At 46.5% G+C, this 19,235-nt stretch overlaps 1 protein-coding gene across 2 annotated transcripts in view; it reads left to right on the top strand.

Annotated features, from left to right (window-relative positions):
- The first annotated feature begins 10,659 nt into the window (after window positions 1-10,659).
- The window catches only part of adss2 (adenylosuccinate synthase 2), an 81,192-nt gene continuing 72,616 nt past the window's right edge, over window positions 10,660-19,235 (top strand). The window contains exon 1 of one of the 2 annotated variants that reach the window (XM_060925647.1): window positions 10,660-10,905. In XM_060925647.1, the coding sequence (XP_060781630.1) occupies window positions 10,771-10,905 (135 nt within the window). In that variant the 5' untranslated portion in view covers window positions 10,660-10,770. Of the gene's footprint in view, window positions 10,906-11,215; window positions 11,339-19,235 lie in introns of those variants that run through there. The other variant, XM_060925649.1, reaches the window with a different exon arrangement.

Below are 19,235 nucleotides of genomic sequence, written 5' to 3'. Positions count from 1 at the left end.
CCCGTAGAGGAAGGTCTTTAGCAGACAACCAAACCTGCTACCCAGGGCGAAAAATGTGGGCAGGCCATCTATGGCGGTTGGCCTGAGTCTGGTTGGCCCTGTAAGTATGGATGAGAGTCCTCCGGACCTTGTTCCAGGTCTTACGACACCGTCTCAGGAACTGGTTGACCGAGGGCACCCCAGCGTCCTCCTCCTGTTCAGGAAACAAAGGTGGCTGGACCCCGAATTGGCATTGGAATGGAGACAACCTGGTGGTTGATGACTGCAGGGTGTTATGGGCGTACTCCGCCCATGGCAGCCAGGTGCTCCACGACGTCGGGTTATCCATCGCCAGGCCTCGCAGGGTGGCTTCTAGGTCTTGGTTGAGCCTCTCAGTCTGGCCATTAGACTGGGGATGGAACCCAGAGGAGAGGCTGGCAGTGGCCCCGATCAGCTTGCAGAACCCCCGCCACACTCGGGAGGAGAACTGGGGCCCCCGGTCGGAGACGATGTCCTGTGGGAGCCTGAAGACTCGGAAGACATGGGTGAACATTAGTTTGGCCATCTCAAGGGCAGACGGGAGCTTGCATAGCTGTATGAAACGACAGGCCTTAGAGAACCTGTCGACTATGACTAGAATGACAGTGTTACCTTGTGAATCTGGAAGGCCCGTGATGAAGTCGACCACTACATGAGACCAGGGACGCTGAGGAATGGGCAGAGGATGCAGGAGACCCTGGGGATGCTGCTGTGGGTTCTTGCTTCTGGTGCACACTTCACAGGACAGGACGAATGACCTCACTTCTTTCTCTATGCCTGGCCACCAGAAGCGTCTTTTCAAGAAATCCAGGGTCCTCCAAGCTCCCGGGTGGGCAGTGAGAGGGGACGAATGACCCCACTGGAGAACCTTGGCCCGGGCTTGATGTGGGACATACAAGAGGCCAGGTGGTCCCGTCCCAGGACCGGGGTCCTGGCGTTGAGCTTGCCAGACGGCCTCCTCAACACCCCAGCGGACAGGGGCCACAATCCGGGACACAGGGATAATGGGCCCGACTTCACTCTCCCTGTTAGTGGAAGAGAACTGTCTGGAAAGAGCGTCAGGTTTGGTGTTCTTCGAGCCGGGGCGGTACGACAGGGTGAAATTGAACCAACTGAAGAACAAGGCCCACCTAGCCTGTCATGGATTAAGTCTCTTGGCTTGCTGGAGGTACTCCAGGTTTTTGTGGTCCGTCCAAACCAGGAATGGATGTTGAGCTCCCTCCAGCCAGTGCCTCCACTCCTCAAGGGCCAGTTTGACCGCAAGCAGTTCTCGATACCCCACATCATAACGGGACTCCGCAGGACTCAGACGGTGGGAGAAGTATGCACAGGGGTGCAACCTTCCATCCGAGCGTTGAGAGAGGACCGCGCCGACGCCACTGTCCGAAGCGTCCACCTCGACAATGAAGAGTTGCATTGTGTCAGGGAGGACCAGAATGGGTGTCATACAGAAGCGGTGCTTGAGGTCCTTGAAAGCCTTCTCTGCCTGAGGAGACCAGACATAAGACCCACCTGTCCTTTTGGTGAGGTCAGATATGGGCGCTGCTACAGAACTGAAGTTTCTGACAAACTTGCGGTAGAAGTTAGCAAATCCTAAGAACCGCTGAACTTCTTTCACGGACTTGGGAGTGGGCCAGTCCCGGACGGCCAGGGTCTTGGCTGGATCCATCTGGAGTTGTCCCGTCCATACAATAAAGCCCAGAAAGGAGACCTTGGGGACATGAAACTCACATTTCTGGGCCTTCACAAACAGATTGTTCTTTAGCAGCCTCTGAAGAACCTGACGGACATGGTGGCGGTGCTCATGCAAGGTCTTGGAGAATATCAGAATGTCGTTGAGGTAAACGAAAGCATATTTGTTGATCATATCCCTCAGGACATCATTGATAAGGGCCTGAAAGACTGCTGGTGCATTGGTAAGTCCAAAGGGCATCACTTGGTACTCATAGTGTCCTGAAGGGGTGTTAAAGGCAGTCTTCCATTCGTCTCCCTGTCGGATACGAATGAGGTGGTATGCATTCCGTAAATCCAACTTGGTGAAGACTGTAGCACCTTGGAGCAGGTCGAACGCTGTGGACATCAGCGGAAGGGGATAATGGTTGCGCACTGTGATCTTGTTCAGGCCTCTGTAGTCAATACACGTTTGCAGCCCCCCATCCTTCTTGCCGACAAAGAAGAAGCCTGCACCAGCAGGTGAGGTAGAGGATCGGATGAATCCAGAGGCCAGGGAATCCTTGATGTATTCATCCATGGCCTTGCGTTCTGGCTGAGAGAGGGAGAACAGCCTGCCCCGAGGAGGGGTAGCCCTGGGGAGCAAGTCTATGGCACAGTCATAGGCACGGTGCGGAGGAAGAACGGCAGCCCTACTCTTGCTAAAAACCTCCTTCAGATCCCAGTACTCTGTGGGAACTTGAGATAACTCAGTGAGATCAGGGGGCTCGGCAGGAGACATAGGAGAACTAGAGAGCAGACAAGAGGCATGGCATGTAGGGCCCCATTCCACAACTTGGCTTGTTACCCAGTCTATGCGAGGGTTGTGGCGGGTAAGCCAAGGAAGGCCTAGAATCACTGGGAACTCTGGTGACTGAATCAGGTGCAGGGATATTTCTTCTTTGTGACCTTGGGACTGGAGAAGGACTGAAGAAGTTACCTGGGTGACTCTTCCGTCACCTAAAGCTTGGCCATCCAGAGCAGACACAGACAACGGAACTTCAAGAGGTGCAGTAGGGACATTGATTCTTCAGGCGAAGTGAACATCCATAAAGTTTCCAGCAGCCCCGGAGTCTAACAAGGCTTGGCAAGAGTGGACGGACTCACCCCAGGAGATGGAGACAGGGATGTAGACTCCTTGGCCAGGAAGTTCGGGAGAGAGGGTAGTCCCCGTCACAACCCTCCCTCGCCTGGACGGGGCGGTCCTTTTCCCAAGAGCTCGGGACATGATGCTCGGAAATGGCCAGGCTTGCCACAGTAGATGCAGCACTTGTCCCTCCTTCTGCGCTCCCTCTCAGATGCGGAGAGACGAGTACGGCCAACTTGCATGGGGTCCGGACAGTCACTGGAGGAGGTGGACGGACTCCAGGCTGAGGCAGTGAGGCAAGGGAAGCTCAGGACTTGGCGACGCTCTCTAATCCTGTTATCAAGATGAATGGCATGTGAGATCAGAGTTTCAAGGTCACTTGGGCATCCTATAGAGGCCAGACCGTCTTTGATGGGGTCAGACAGACCATGGTGGAAGGCTGAAACCAGGGCAGTCTCATCCCATCCACAGACTGCTGCAAGCATCTGGAACAAGATGGCATAGTCTGCGACACTTCCTTCCTGCCAGATGGACATGAGCTTCCTGGCTGCATCTTTGCTGATGTCCGGCTGATCAAAAACACGAAGCATCTCCTCCATAAACATCTTGAAATCGGAACACTCGGGTCCCTGTCTCTGCCAGATGGCTGTTGCCCAAGCTCATGCCCTATCAGCTAACAAAGTTATTACATATGCAATCTTGCGGCGGTCCGTAGTGTAGGTGGTAGGCTGGAGCTCAAAGGTAAGTTGGCACTGGGTAAGGAACTCCCGGCACTCACCGTGCTTGCCGTCATACCTCTGAGGTGCAGGAAGGCGGGGTTCATGAGGTGAAGGAGGCAGCATGGCAGGAGGCACTGGAGCAGGAGCAGAGGGAGGATCAGGAGGAGGAGGTGGGGGCAGAGGAGTCAGCTGTGCCAGGGCATTCCCAATTTGCTGAAGCAGTGCATCGTGGCGAGCAAGGGCCTCATGTTGGCTTGCAAGTGTTCGTCCATGAGTGTCCATGGTAGCTCCAAAGCTTGTTAAAGCAGCCATAATTTTCTGAAGTTTAGCCGGGTAGACAGCTGAAGAAGCCTCTGCTGAGTCAGTCATGACTGAGTCTTTCTGTTAGGTTGGGCTGGGAATCGAACCCGGGTCGCTGGTGTAGTAACCCAGCCAACACCCACTAGGCTGAGCTGAGGAATGACTCAAGTGCAGAGGAGTGAGATCAAAGCCAATGTTCAAAAAGTTTATTAGCCCAAGCTCAGAAGTCCAGTAATATCCACAGCTCGTGATAAAAAAAAAATCCACAAAAGTAAAATTCCAACATACGGAAGATACAAGAGAAAACATCCAAAAATTCAAAAGTCCAAAAATCCAAACCAAGGGAGAGAAGGCAAAAATCCAAACGCTCAGAAGATACAAAAGGCAAGGCTCCAAGTAAACAAAAACAGTCCAAATGTCCCAAGAGAGCAGAATCCAAAAAACACAAGAAAACAGGCAAAGGTACTCAGAACAAAGGTGACTAGTCATGAACAGCACAAAGACTCAGTAACTAGAGACACAAACTGGGGTAGTATAAATACCCAAAGTAATAGAACACATGACCAGGTTAAACTAGGCAATTAAGAAAATAGGCTGGACAGTTAACAACGAACAGGTGGGGCACAAGGCACATGAAAAACAAAGAAGCACATGGCTGTCAAAACAAACACAAATGACACAGATACAGTAGCGGCCTCTAGAGGCCGAGAAAGTCACAACGCCTAACATGTATCTACAACACCCAATCTGGTGCCATTTACTGTGATGTTCACTGTATGGTACACCAGGTGGCGGAGTGAACATAACCTTGGGCTTTTTCAAACTGATGGTAAGACCAAATGCAGTGGCTGCTCTAGAAAACCTGTCCATAACAGTCTGTATGTCTTTCTCAGAGTTCGTAAAGAAAACTGCATCATCAGCATACAACAATTCACGGATTAGTGCATGGAAGGTCTTGGACCTTGTGATAAATCTTCTGAGATTGAAGACTTTTCCAGTGGTCCTGAAACAGATACTTATACCAATATTGCAGTCACCGAATGCATATACAAGTACAACAGCGAAGTAGATGGAGAATAGGGTTGGTGCTAGAATATCACCCTGTTTTACGCCATTATCAACTGCAATTTCATCTGAAAGTGATCCGTTGAAGGTAACACGTGCTTTCATATTGCGATGCAGCCCTTTTACCATGTTGACAAAAATGGAGGGGCAGCCGAGCTTTCCGAGAAGCTTCCACAAGGACTCACGGTTCATGGTGTCAAAAGCCTTAGCTAAATCCACAAAGACTTGATACAAGGGAATTCGCTGCTCGATACACTTCTCCTGCAGTTGTCTGGCAGAGAAGATCATGTCCATTGTTCCTCTTCCTGAACAAAAACCAGACTGTGATTCTGGTATCACGACTGGACACACATGATCTGTTATTCTGTTTAAAAGAAGTCTGGATAACACTTTTCCAGCCACTTCTAGAAGCGTGATGCCATGATAATTATCACAGACTGACTTAGAGCCTTTACCTTTAAACAGTAATACCAGTATACCGTACCATCAATCCAATCTTGAGGTATTGGTGTACTTTCCCAACTTTTCTGGATCAAGCTGTATACAATTGATTGAACTTTTTCACCTCCTTTTTGTAACAGTTCTACTGGAATCCCATCTAAGCCAGGTGCTTTACCTGAATTTATTTGTTTGATGGCAAGGCTAGTCTCTTCCTGTGTGGGAATCGCATCTAACACCTGAATCATATCTTTCTGTGGTAAGTTGTCAATAGCTGTTTCATCAATAACTGATGGATTGAAGAATAAATCGCTGAAGTGCTCTGTCCAACGGCCCATGATTTCCTCAGAGTCTTTGATTATGGTTAAGCCATCTTTTGATTTGACAGGAACAACAGTGGATGATATCCGACCGAAGACCTGACGTAAAAGACCACGAAGTCGCTTTGAGTCATGTTGGGCATATGCACTTTGAACTTTGACAGAGATGTTACACCACCACCTGTTTTTCATGTCTCTCACATCACGCTGCAGGTTTGCTTTGTGTTCTTTGAAAGACTTTTCAACCTGAGTACGATTGGCCAGGTTGGAGTCCAGAAGGGATTGGTGGAAAGAATGCTTCGTTTCGATCAATTGAGTAATTTCAGCATTATTCTCGTCAAACCAATCTCTATGCTTCCTCTGATTCAATCCAAGTAAATCAGCTTCAGTTGAGTATACCTGATTTCTTTTTTTAAGATATTTTTTTGGGCTTTTTGCACCTTTATTGGATAGGACAGTGTAGAGACAGGAAATGAGCGGGAGAGAGAGACGGGAAGGGATCGGGAAATGACCTCGGGCCGGAATCGAACCCGGGTCGCCCGCATTCATGGTATGGCGCCTTAACCACCTGAGCCACGGCGCCCCCGAGTATACCTGATTTCTAAAATCATCTCAGGTACCATCAAAATTGAGTTCTTCCAATTCATCAGAGAGCTGTTGACATACATCAGGATTGTTCAACTTTAAAATGTTGATGCGTTTGGGGAGTTTTACCCCTTCCATACGAATTTTCTTCCGCACTTGCAACTTCAATTTTCCATGAACCATCTTGTGGTCAGTATCACATTTAGCGCTGCATAGCACACGAACATTGCAGACATCCCTTAGATCATCTTTTCTGGTGATAATAAAGTCAATCATATGACCGTGTTTTGATCTTGGATGAGTCCATGTCACTTTGTGTTTAAGCTTATGATGGAAGAAGGTGTTACAAATAGCTAGGTTGAATTCTGAGCAGAGTTGGAGTAAGTCCAAGCCATTGCTGTTCATTTTGCCAATGCCGTAGCGACCAAGTGCATTCCATATCTTATGTCTCCCAACTCGTGCATTAAAGTTGCCCATGATAAGCAGCTTTTCCTCCTTAGGGATGGAAGTAATGGCTTCCTGAAGGGCTCTGTAGAAAGACATGATGGTATCTTCATTTGCCTGTAGAGTTGGAGCATACATGGAGAGTATGGACATGTGGCAACCACATGACAAAGGGACACATAGTTTCATAATATGATCATTGATACTACCTGGGCACTCGATTTGATCAACTAAGGTTTTACGGATTGCAAAACCAACTCCTCCTTGACGTTTTTCGCCTTTTGGTTTCCCAACCCGGAAGATTGTGAAGTTAGATTTCATTTCAGTTAACTGATCCTCGTCAGATAGACGTGTTTCTGAGAGATCAGCAATATCAATATTCAATCGTTGAAGTTCTCTTGTCACAAGAGCTGTTCTCCTTTCTGGCCAGCCAGAAGTTTCATGATCGAGTAATGTTCTAACATTCCAACAACATACGTTCAACATTTTACGAAAATTTGCATAACATTTCTTGTTTATCTCATTATCTTTCCTGCTTTGGTGAACAGCCGTCAGCCGCAGTAACCTGACTAGCTTAAGGATGACAGGCAATTTTTAGCGCACCTTTTCTAGCACCTTCCCAGATATCTAGGTGAGCAGTGCTTTCCCTGAATAGGGCTGCTTAGACACAAGAATCTCCACCGAAATCAGCCTCTGTCAATGTAGACTGGATAGCGATGTTAAGATAAGAGTCCTGCTGCCTATGTACAGATTTGTGACTGCATGCTTCCAACTCGTTACGTCTGCATGCGTCGCCACTCCTGCATTGCCACAGGACTTAGCAAGTAAAGAGATGATGAGGTGGTAAGACATCTGTACATCAATGGATTAAAGTGATGTATGCTTGTACAACACATACACCACTCTCTGAATCTTCGTGACTAGCACCTGGTGACAGGCCGACACGAGATGACCAGTAGTCACTCAGACCGCAGGTTTTACATTAGAGTACCCTCTCCTAGAAGAATCCTGTAACAACAGCCAGGGGTCCTTCACTCCCAGTGGTTTAACTGCGCACTCTGACACCAAATAGAGAAAATACATACATACATACATACATACATACATACATACATACATACATACAGTACCAGTCAAAAGTTTGTACACCCCTACTCATTCAGAGGTTTTTCTGTATTTTGACTATTTTCTACATTGTAGAACAATACTGAAGACATCAAAACAATGAAATAACATATGCAATATGGAATTATGTGGTAAACAAAAAATGTGAAAAAACCCCCCAAAATATGTTTCGTATTTTAGATTCTTCAAAGTAGTCACCATTTACCCTGATGATGCTTTACACACTATTGGCGTTATCTTAACCAGCTTCATGAGGTAGTCACCTGGAATGCTTTTCAATTAACAGGTACCTTGTCAAAAGTTAATTAGGGCAATTTCTTGCCTTCTTAATGTTTTTGAGATCAAACAGTAAATAATAAATAATAAAAACACAGTAAATAGCCCTATTCCATAACTGTAGTAATCCATATTATATCAAGAACCGCTCAACTATGTAAAGAGAAACGACATCCATCATTACTTTAAGACATGAAGAGTCTTTTCATTCATAAAAATAAAGAACTATTGAATTAGAAGGTGCGTGGTACTTATATATACAGTATATATATATATATATATATATATATATATATATATATATATATATATATATATGGCGGCTACACTTATCGACAGTCCATAATCATCGTCCATGATTATCGACACCTTTTCAGATTTACCAATAAATAACAATTTTACAAAGGTGAGTTTCAGTTACAACAGTTATTATTGGTTAATTAATCAACCGGAAGACTCCCCTCGCCCTTTGATCTTGTCGTCTGATGACAGCTCGTTACCTGAGATGGAATTTTTTTTTACCATGATCAGCAATTTGAGGAAAACCCGAACGTTATCATCGCAGGTAAGCATGGTGGAAAGATCATGGACATGTTTTTACTTCTCAAATTCACCGATATTTCATGATCTCCTTGTCGAAACTGACTTTATTTCTTACTCTTTCATTTGACAGTCACCATTTTGTATCTAAACACACATTTGAGAAGTCACGTGAGGTGTCGATAATAGTGATCACTTTCACCAGTGTCCACCATTATCGACACCCTGTGGAATTGACATTTACAACTGTTATGGATCGATCTTTGTGTAACGTTGTTAAAGTAGATGAAGTACTTATATATAATAAAAGTGCTGTGATTTATGATTTTTTTTCCTGATTCATAACAGAATGGAATGTTTATAGAGTATTTGGAATCCTATTGCAATAAATAGAATTAGACCAGAAAATATTCAGATTTTTCTAGTCCATTCAGAATTTTTTTTCAGTTTGTTGTAAATGTCTACTACATATTACAATATCAGGAGACATTTAATATTTTTAGATGTAAAAATAAAGTTTTGGTTTGAGGAATGACATGCGACCTTTGACCTGGATTTCCATGTGGTTACAGTGCCAGTTGCCTGTTGACATTTATTGGTAAACTACAAAACTAGAAATTAATACAAACAACAACGACTGATTAACAAAATGTGATCTATGAAAATAATTAGAAAGTGGGTAGAAAGTGGAACAAAAAGATTTTCTGACAGGTTAAACATTATCAGTTCATTTGTTTACAAACATTAGAATTACTTCCTCATTTACGTAAGCACCGACATCGATATATTTATATAAAAGATATTTTGTACTAAATATAAGTTGATGTAAAACAAATTTTAAATAAAAATTATTTTTAACTTAATACCACATACTGATTATTGTTTTTAATAAATAATCATCTGGATGTCGATAATGTGGAATGGTTTCGATAATTGTGGACAAAGGTGTTGATAATTGTGGAACAGTGTCACGTGATCGGATACTCTAAGTAATCGGGAATCAAATAATTTTTTACCAGTGGAAGTTTGAGTAATTATTCATGCACAATTAACGTATTGCAATAGCCATAAGATTGTTAAGGTATTGATTATTTATATATATATATATATATATATATATATATATATATATATATATATATATATATATATATATATCGTTAAGGTGTCGATAATTGTGGAATGGTGTCGATAACTGTGGACAAAGGTGTTGATAGGGTGTCATGTGATCTGATACTCTAAGTAATCAGGAATCAAAAAATAATTTTTTCCAGTGGAAGTTTGAGTAATTATTCATGCACAATTAATTTACGTATTGCAATAGCCAAAATATCCTTAAGGTATTGATTTTAATATATATATATATATATATATATATATATATATATATATATATATATATATATATATATATAAGGTATCGATAATATATTTATAATCAAACAGGATAAAGCAGCTAGAGATAATGAGATGAGATTTTATATATATATATATATATATATATATATATATATATATATATATATATATATATATATATGGTTAAGGTGTCGATAATTGGGGAACGGTGTCACGTGATCGGATACTCTATGTAATCGGGAATCAAATAATTTTTTTCCCAGTGGAAGTTTGAGTAATAATTCATGCACAATTTACGTATTGCAATAGCCATAAGATCGTTAAGGTATCGATAATATAATCGAGATATATATAATCGGCCAAAATATATATATATATATATATATATATATATATATATATATATATATATATATATAAAGGAGGTTATTATGCTAAGCTATTACTCGTGTATTATAATAAATAGGGTTCCTGAACTCGTCCCCATGTAATGTTTCAGCGGCCCTGATTCCCCTTGCACCGACATGCCGCATTATTCAGCCACTTCAGGACCCTGAGTGTCCAGCTGGAGGCTGCGTCCCAAACCGCACACTGACGCACTAAGCAGGGTGCAAGATTAGTACTCATACTGTGTGGAGCAGTGTGCGGTTTGGGACGCGGCCTGGGTAGGGGGCGTGTCCGGGCGGTAATAGGCGGCTGTGTGGTGCAGGCGGCCACAGTGAGGGGACTCAGCGCAGCGGGAAGTAAACAAGCGAGCGGCTCGAGCGCACACGGACTCTCGGTGATGACAGCTCCAGGGAGCGGGGAGAGCCTCGGGAACAGAGTGACTGTGGTGCTGGGAGCCCAGTGGGGAGATGAAGGCAAGGGCAAGGTGGTGGACCTGCTGGCCCAGGACGCCGACATGGTCTGTAGATGTCAGGTAAACGCGCGCGCTCTGCTGTGTTAAGCTAACCAGCGGCGCTGCTAACACTGTTCACACACACACACACACACACACACTGTTCTCACACACACACACACACACACACACACACCTGTTTCACAGGACCGCTGGTTAGCACTGCGGCTAATGCTGGTGTGTGCTAGCTGACTCCCTCCCTGAGTCCCTCCCTCACCTGTTCGGTGCCTCCGGGCCGGCTGTGTCTCATTCCCCCTCAGCGGGTCTGTGCTGCTCAGCACCTCGGGCTTCTCTCTACTTCAGCACTGACAACACTCTGCCTCTATTCATGGGCCTTATTTCTTAAATGTACACTCAGAAGAAAAGGATACTAAACTCTGTTTTGTTTGTTTGTTCGTTTTTTACCCCCCCTGGGTCTTTGGTATCTTTGATATACTTTACTCTACCTAGAAAGGTGTGTATTGTATCTTTAAAGCTTTTACTCTAAAACTGATTACTCACTGACAATTAAAGGTCCAGTTGAGTGTGTGTGGTGATGATGATAAATCTCTACAGCTGGCTTTTGCACAAATTTGTTTTTACTTATTCTATAGGTGGTGTAGTGGTTAGCGCTGTTGCCTCACAGCAAGAAGGTTCTGGGTTCGAGCCCCGTGGCCGGCGAGGGCCTTTCTGTGTGGAGTTTGCATGTTCTCCCTGTGTCCACGTGGGTTTCCTCCGGGTGCTCCGGTTTCCCCCACAGTCCAAAGACATGCAGGTTAGGTTAACTGGTGACTCTAAATTGACCGTAGGTGTGAATGTGAGTGTGAATGGTTGTCTGTGTCTATGTGTCAGCCCTGTGATGACCTGGCGACTTGTCCAGGGTGTACCCCGCCTTTCGCCCGTAGTCAGCTGGGATAGGCTCCAGCTTGCCTGCGACCCTGTAGGACAGGATAAAGCGGCTAGAGATAATGAGATGAGATGATGAGAAAATCTTTCGGTGCACGCTTTGCACATCACGGACCTCGTGATTTTAAAATGCTGCTCCGGCCCTGCTCATCTCTGCCCCTTTTTTCCTGAGCAGCAGGGTTTGAAACTCCAGCTATATGCCGCCACATAGTGCGCTTGTCAGTCGTCAGCAACTTTGTTGCTTTGTTCATTAACCGCAGGTTACCGTATCAGTGATTTTATCTGAGCCGTTAACAAACGTTCTAAACAATTCTAATGTCAGAATGTTTATGTAAGTGCTCATGGGAGTTGCAGGCACATATTACATTGCAATGCGTTTAATATGTCAGATGCCTTCAGAGAAAACTACAATTAAAATATATTGTCATACCACAGAATAAACCACCCGCCAAAGTGGCTAGTGGGACTAAAGTCATTACCCGCCAAAGCCTAATTTTATCTGCATTTGGCGGGTGGGCGGGTGCTAATGTAAAGCCCTGGTGCACACACATGTGAGCAATGAGCACACACACACACACACACACACACCCAGAGCAGTGGGCAGCCATGCTAACAGCGCCCGGGGAGCAGTTGGGAGTTAGATGCCTCGCTCAAGGGCACCTCAGCCCAAGGCCGTCCCATATTAACCTAACCTGCATGTCTTTGGACTGTGGGGGAAACCGGAGCACCCGGAGGAAACCCACGCAGACACGGGGAGAACATGCAAACTCCGCACAGAAAGGCCCTCACCTGCTGCTGGGTTCGAACCCCTGAACCTTCTTGCTGTGAGGCGACCGTGCGAGTGAGTCACCACCGTGCCGCCCAAACAGTGTTGTAGTTGAGTCACTAAACCTCAAGTCCGAGTCCAGTCTCGAGTTCCCAGTGTTCAAGTCCATCCATCCATTATCTGTAGCCGCTTATCCTGTTCTACAGGGTTGCAGGCAAGCTGGAGCCTATCCCAGCTGACCACGGACAAGAGGTGGGGTACACCTTGGATAAGTCACCAGGGCTGACACAGAGACAAACAACCATTCACATTCACACTCATGGTCAATTTAGAGCCACCAATTAGCCTAACCTGCATGTCTTTGGACTGTGGGGGAAACCGGAGCACCCGGAGGAAACCCACGGGGAGAACATGCAAACTCCACACAGAAAGGCCCTCGCTGGCCGCTGGGCTCGGACCCAGAACCTTCTTGCTGTGAGGCGACAGTAACCACTGCACCACCGTGCAGCCCAGTGTTCAAGTCATTTAAAAAAAAAAAAAGAGTCCAAGAACAAGACTCCAACCGCACCATTTGACGGTGGCTGTTTCAGCGCCGTTGACTTTAGTTTGTTCCTGAACGTGACATATGAACAGGTGAATGTGCATTGTCTATCAGGGAGTGTGAAGTATTCTGTCAGAGATGGTTGGGAGATGAATGAGTGCAGAAGGTGTGTTTTAATACAAGACAGGTAAACAATCCAGAACGGCAGGCGAATCGTAAAACGGTGAAACAAGCAACAGGTTATTGTAGACTTGGCAGAATCAAAGACGAGAAACAGGAAATTAGGGATCATGAAACCAAACAAGGAAAGGAGGCTTGGTAACGTGTCGGCGACGCAACTCAATACTTCACAAAGTAAGTGTGTTTTCACAGTTTTTATATAGGTGCGCTGATTGCGGCTTTATCCTGTGCAGGTGCGAGTTGTTTACGGTGCGAGAGTCCGCTTAGCGTGCGCGCTGTCTGGAGCACGCCCGAGAGTCTATCTGATGCATGCGCCAAGGCACGCAGGTGTGACACTCTTGCATGAAATTAGTACAAAAATAATGTAGATAGGGCGGCACGGTGGTGTAGTGGTTAGCGCTGTCGCCTCACAGCAAGAAGGTCCGGGTTCGAGCCCCGTGGCCGGCAAGGGCCTTTCTGTGTGGAGTTTGCATGTTCTCCCCGTGTCCGCGTGGGTTTCCTCCGGGTGCTCCGGTTTCCCCCACAGTCCAAAGACATGCAGGTTAGGTTAACTGGTGACTCTAAATTGACCGTAGGTGTGAATGTGAGTGTGAATGGTTGTCTGTGTCTATGTGTCGGCCCTGTGATGACCTGGCGACTTGTCCAGGGTGTACCCCGCCTTTCGCCCATAGTCAATCCCTGAACCCGGTGGTGGACACCGGAAGTAAGGGATGCCGTCAAGCTGAAGAAGGAGTCCTATCGGGCCATGTTGACCTCCGGGACTCCTGAGGCAGCCGACGGGTATCGGCAGGCCAGGCGTGCTGCAGCTCGGGCAGTTGCGGAGGCAAAAACTCGGAACTGGGAGGAGTTCGGGGAGGCCATGGAGAAGGACTATCGGTCGGCCTCGAAGAAATTCTGGCAAACCGTCCGGCGCCTCAGGAGGGGGAAGCAGTACTCTGCCAACACTGTTTACAGTGCGGGTGGGGAGCTGTTGACCTCGACTGGGGACATTGTCGGGTGGTGGAAGGAATACTTTGAGGATCTCCTCAATCCCACCGTCATGTCTTCCACTGAGGAGACTGAGGCTGATGACTCAGAGGTGGACTCGTCCATTACCCAAGCCAAAGTCACTGAGGTGGTTTGCAAGCTCCTCGGTGGCAAGGCACCGGGGGTGGATGAGATCCGCCCTGAGTATCTCAAGTCTCTGGATGTTGTGGGGCTGTCTTGGTTGACGCGCCTCTGCAACATCGCGTGGCGGTCGGGGACAGTGCCTCTGGAGTGGCAGACTGGGGTGGTGGTCCCTCTTTTTAAGAAAGGGGACTGGAGAGTGTGCTCCAATTATAGGGGAATCACACTTCTCAGCCTCCCAGAGAAAGTTTACTCCAGGGTACTGGAGAGGAGAATTCGACCAATAGTCGAACCTCGGATCCAGGAGGAACAATGCGGTTTTCGTCCTGGTCGCGGAACACTGGCCCAGCTCTATACCCTTCATAGGGTGCTCGAGGGTTCATGGGAGTTTGCCCAACCCGTCCACATGTGCTTTGTGGATCTGGAGAAGGCATTCGACCGTGTCCCCCGTGGTATTCTGTGGGGGGTGCTTCGGGAGTATGGGGTTCGGGGCTCTTTGCTAAGGGCTGTCCGGTCCCTGTACGAATGGAGCAGGAGTCTGGTTCGTATTGCCGGCAGTAAGTCAGACCTGTTCCCAGTGCATGTTGGACTCCGGCAGGGCTGCCCTTTGTCACCGGTTCTGTTCATAATTTTTATGGACAGAATTTCTAGGCGCAGCCAGGGGCCGGAAAGAATCCTGTTTGGGAACCACAGGATTTCATCTCTGCTTTTTGCGGATGATGTTGTCCTGTTGGCTTCTTCAAACCAGGACCTTCAGCATGCACTGGGGCGGTTTGCAGTCGAGTGTGAAGCGGCTGGGATGAGAATCAGCACCTCCAAGTCCGAGGCCATGGTTCTCGACCGGAAAAGGGTGGCTTGCCCTCTCCAGGTTGGTGGAGAAGTCCTGCCTCAAGTGGAGGAGTTTCAGTATCTCGGGATCTTGTTCACGAGTGAGGGAAGGATGGAGCGTGAGATCGACAGGCGGATCGGTGCAGCCTCCGCAGTGATGCGGTCGCTTTACCGGTCCGTCGTGGTGAAGGAGCTGAGCCAAAAGGCGAAGCTCTCAATTTACCGGTCGGTCTACGTTCCGACTCTCACCTATGGTCATGAGCTTTGGGTAATGACAGAAAGAACAAGATCGCGGATACAAGCGGCTGAAATGAGTTTCCTTCGCAGGGTGGCTGGGCGCTCCCTTAGAGAGAGGGTGAGAAGCACAGTCACTCGGGAGGAGCTCGGAGTAGAGCCGCTGCTCCTCCACATCGAGAGGAACCAGCTGAGGTGGCTCGGGCATCTTTTTCGGATGCCTCCTGGACGCCTCCCTGGGGAGGTGTTCCAGGCATGTCCCCCTGGGAGGAGGCCCCGGGGAAGACCCAGGACACGCTGGAGGGACTATGTCTCTCGGCTGGCCTGGGAACGCCTCGGTGTTCTTCCCGAGGAGCTGGCCGAGTTTGGGCTTCCATGCTTAGATTGCTGCCTCCGCGGCCCGGTCCCGGATAAGCGGAAGAAGACGAGACGAGACGAGGTTAACCGACTTTAACCGGCTAATGAGGCTCGGTGGTCGGTCAAGATTTTTTTTTTTTTAGTTTTCGCCATCCCTAATTAGCAGGTGTGATATTTACAAAAACAAAACACAAACGAAAGCGGAGTCAAAAACGTGGCTAGAAACAAATGTCACAGTGATGATGATACTTTACAAAGCCTCCTTGTCGTTATGTACGCCTGCTGATTGTGCTCAAATCAGCATCAGGTGTTTCCCATAATGATTGGGTCCTGTGAATGAGCGAGCGTGGCTGCTCAAGTGCGCGAAGGCATGACCGTTAAGTGTTCGCCTGCTGTGTGACCACAGCTTTTAGCTTGTGTGTATATCGGGGTGCATTGTCACCAAAACGCCTCATTTTCATCGGCAACTCATTGCAAATCATCGCGAGCTGTAGTGTGACCGTAGCTTTATGGATGCATCAGTGACTGCCACAGATAGGTTATATGAATCTGTAGCCTGAGCTAGAAAGAAATCAGCCCTAGTGCCACTTCACTTCTGTTGCACTTGTACCCTGTCCACACTAGGGATTTTGTACTGATAGTACGAAACTACTTTCGTACCGCAACACCTGTCCACACTAGCAACTATACCGGTACTGTATCGGTACGAAACCCACAAGTGTATGGGTTTCGTACCGGTACAGTATCGGTACTGTAGCGCTTCGCTGTAGTGTGGACAGATGAAGCGGTTCTGTATCGATACAAATATAATGCGCAAAGTCACACACCTCAATCGATGTCTTCGCTGAATAAAATAGTGAAGAACTGAGATTCGTTTCTTTCTCAACTGCCTCGCGCGTTTTATACGATTCGACTGAATAAATGACCACCAGAAATACAGACTGTACATTGACAACAAAAAGCACACACACGTTGTTTCATCCGCCATATTCTCGGAAGGAAGTTACTCGGTAACCACGGAAACATTTTGCGCACGCGCATTTCAACTACCGTGAAAGAAAACCGCAAACATTTCTCGCTAGTGTGGACAGATGCAGTAAACTGTACCGGTATACTTTGTATCGATACAGTTATACCACTTTCGTACCGGTGTAAGTGTGAACACAGCAATAGATCCACAAAAGTCCAAAATAATCTGCCTCTTAAAGCACTTGTTAATGATTTGAATTGCCAAAAATCTTGATGTCTTAAAGGCTTGCCAGCATAATCAATTATGTAAATGTGTCTCTCATTCGTACTGTATACATTCATCTCCAGTCGTGCCAGCTCTCACTCTCAGGCTCGCTGAAAATGAGATTTTAACCCAAAAAGAAAGAACCTGATCATCCAAAGTATGGGAATTATTTAAACAGAGGCCTAATAAACTGGATTAGACTTGTTGGTGGGGGAGGCACCCCTGACGATGCCGCTGGCATCGAATTTTGATTTTGTTTATTTTAAATACAGTATCAGATATCACCCGGTACTAATCTGATCCTGACCTCCTCATAGCACAGTAATTGAGGCGACTTTTTATTTGTGCTGCCAGGTTATGAAAAAATGTCCAGGGTATGTAGCGGTATCAGAACTGTTTGTGTAGGAACTGTGCCATCTTGAGATCAGTTAACATCAAGTGTTCACTGCAAAAATGCATTTTAGGCCGTTATCAAGCTGATCCTGACTATCAGATAAACGTCTTTTACTCTGACGCAGGTTTAATTTGGCTGTGAAAATGACCTGTATAGTGTCAATCCAGTTTTTAAAACTGACACGTAGTGCTGGAATGGTATGATAGACATACATGCATGTTTTTTGTCAAGCAGTACCTTCTTACAACCTGACATTACAATAGATGGACCTTGGGTAAGGAATAAAACACAACAAAGCTTGCTGTTCTAGGACAATAATCAACAGTGGGGTGGTGTAATGACCTGGAGGTTTGTTTGTTTTTCAGGAACGCTGAAGTGTTTAATACCGCAAACTTGTTTATTTATTTACTTACAGCACAGCATACACTTTATAATTTTGTAGTTTCATTCAAAGTTCAGGAATGTCTGTGAAAGATGCCAGTTCCTGTTCTATAGAAATTAATAGAAGCTGTTAACACTCGTTCCTTCACCAGACTCTCTCTTTGTGTCTCTTGAATGCAGCTTGTCATGTTACTGAGTAACCACAAAGCCCTTTGTCCTGAAGAATTTCCCATGTTGGAAAAGTTCAGCTTAGCTTTACCTCTTACTGTTAAAAAGCGGGTGTGGATTTACATGATGCGCGCTCTTCTAATAATGACGTTCGACGTGGCAGATCCCTTTGTGTTGCATACTTTTGTTTTCACCTGCATGAAAACGCATTGTGATCATATGTGTAAATAAACCCCTGACCACACCTATGTGGTTCTTCCCCAAACTGTTGCTACAAACTCTGAGGCATGCAGTTGTCTGGAATGTCTTTGTATGCTGTAGCATTACAGTTTCCCCTTCACTGGAACTGAGAGGTTCAAACCTTTTCCAGCATGACAATGCTCCTGTGCACAAAGTGAGCTCTGTGCAGATATGGGTTGCCAAGACTGGAGTGGAAGAACTTGAGTAACCTGCACAGAGCCCTGAGCTCAACCTCACTGAGCACCTTTAGGATAAACTGGAACGCAGACTACACCTCAGGCCTCCTTATCGACGACATGGCCTGAACTCCGTAATCCTCTTGAGGCTGAATGAGCAAGTCTCAACAGCCATGCTCCGAAATCTATTGGAAAGCCTTCTCAGAAGAGGAAAGGAGACCAACTCTGCGTTAATGTTTTGAAATGGGATGTGCAACAAGAACAGGTGGTGTAGTGGTTAGCACTGTCGCCTCACAGCAAGAAGGTCCTGGGTTCGAGCCCAGCGGCCGATGAGGGCCTTTCTGTGTGGAGTTTGCATGTTCTCCCCGTGTCCGCGTGGGTTTCCTCCAGGTGTTCCAGTTTCCCCCACAGTCCAAAGACATGCAAGTTAGGCTAACTGGTGGCAATTGACCGTAGGATTGAATGTGAGTGTGAATGGTTGTCTGTGTGTCAGCCCTGTTTATGACCCGGCGACTTGTCCAGGGTGTACCCCGCCTCTCGCCCACAGTCAGCTGGGGTAGACTCCAGCTTGCCTGCGACCCTGTAGAACAGGATAAGCGGTTACAGATGATGGATGGATGTTGAACAAGAACATATAGATGGGACAGTCAGGTGTCCACATACTTTTGGCCATAGTTAGGTGTACGTTCTGCTTGTTTGAATAAGAAAGGTGACTTAAAAAAACCCAGAAGGCTCCAAAATGTAATGAAAGTCCAGGTGAAAGGGTGTATGGGTAGAAATAAGGCAGTGTTGATACAGAACATGTACATGAAGTCAAATCTACTTCTGACTATATGATGTGTTTAGTAGGGCTGGGTTCA

Source organism: Neoarius graeffei, chromosome 7 (genome assembly GCF_027579695.1).
Source record: "Neoarius graeffei isolate fNeoGra1 chromosome 7, fNeoGra1.pri, whole genome shotgun sequence".
Taxonomy (NCBI): Eukaryota; Metazoa; Chordata; class Actinopteri; order Siluriformes; family Ariidae; genus Neoarius; species Neoarius graeffei.
Note: the sequence above shows the minus strand (reverse complement) of the source record. Positions and strands in the feature narration are given on the sequence as shown.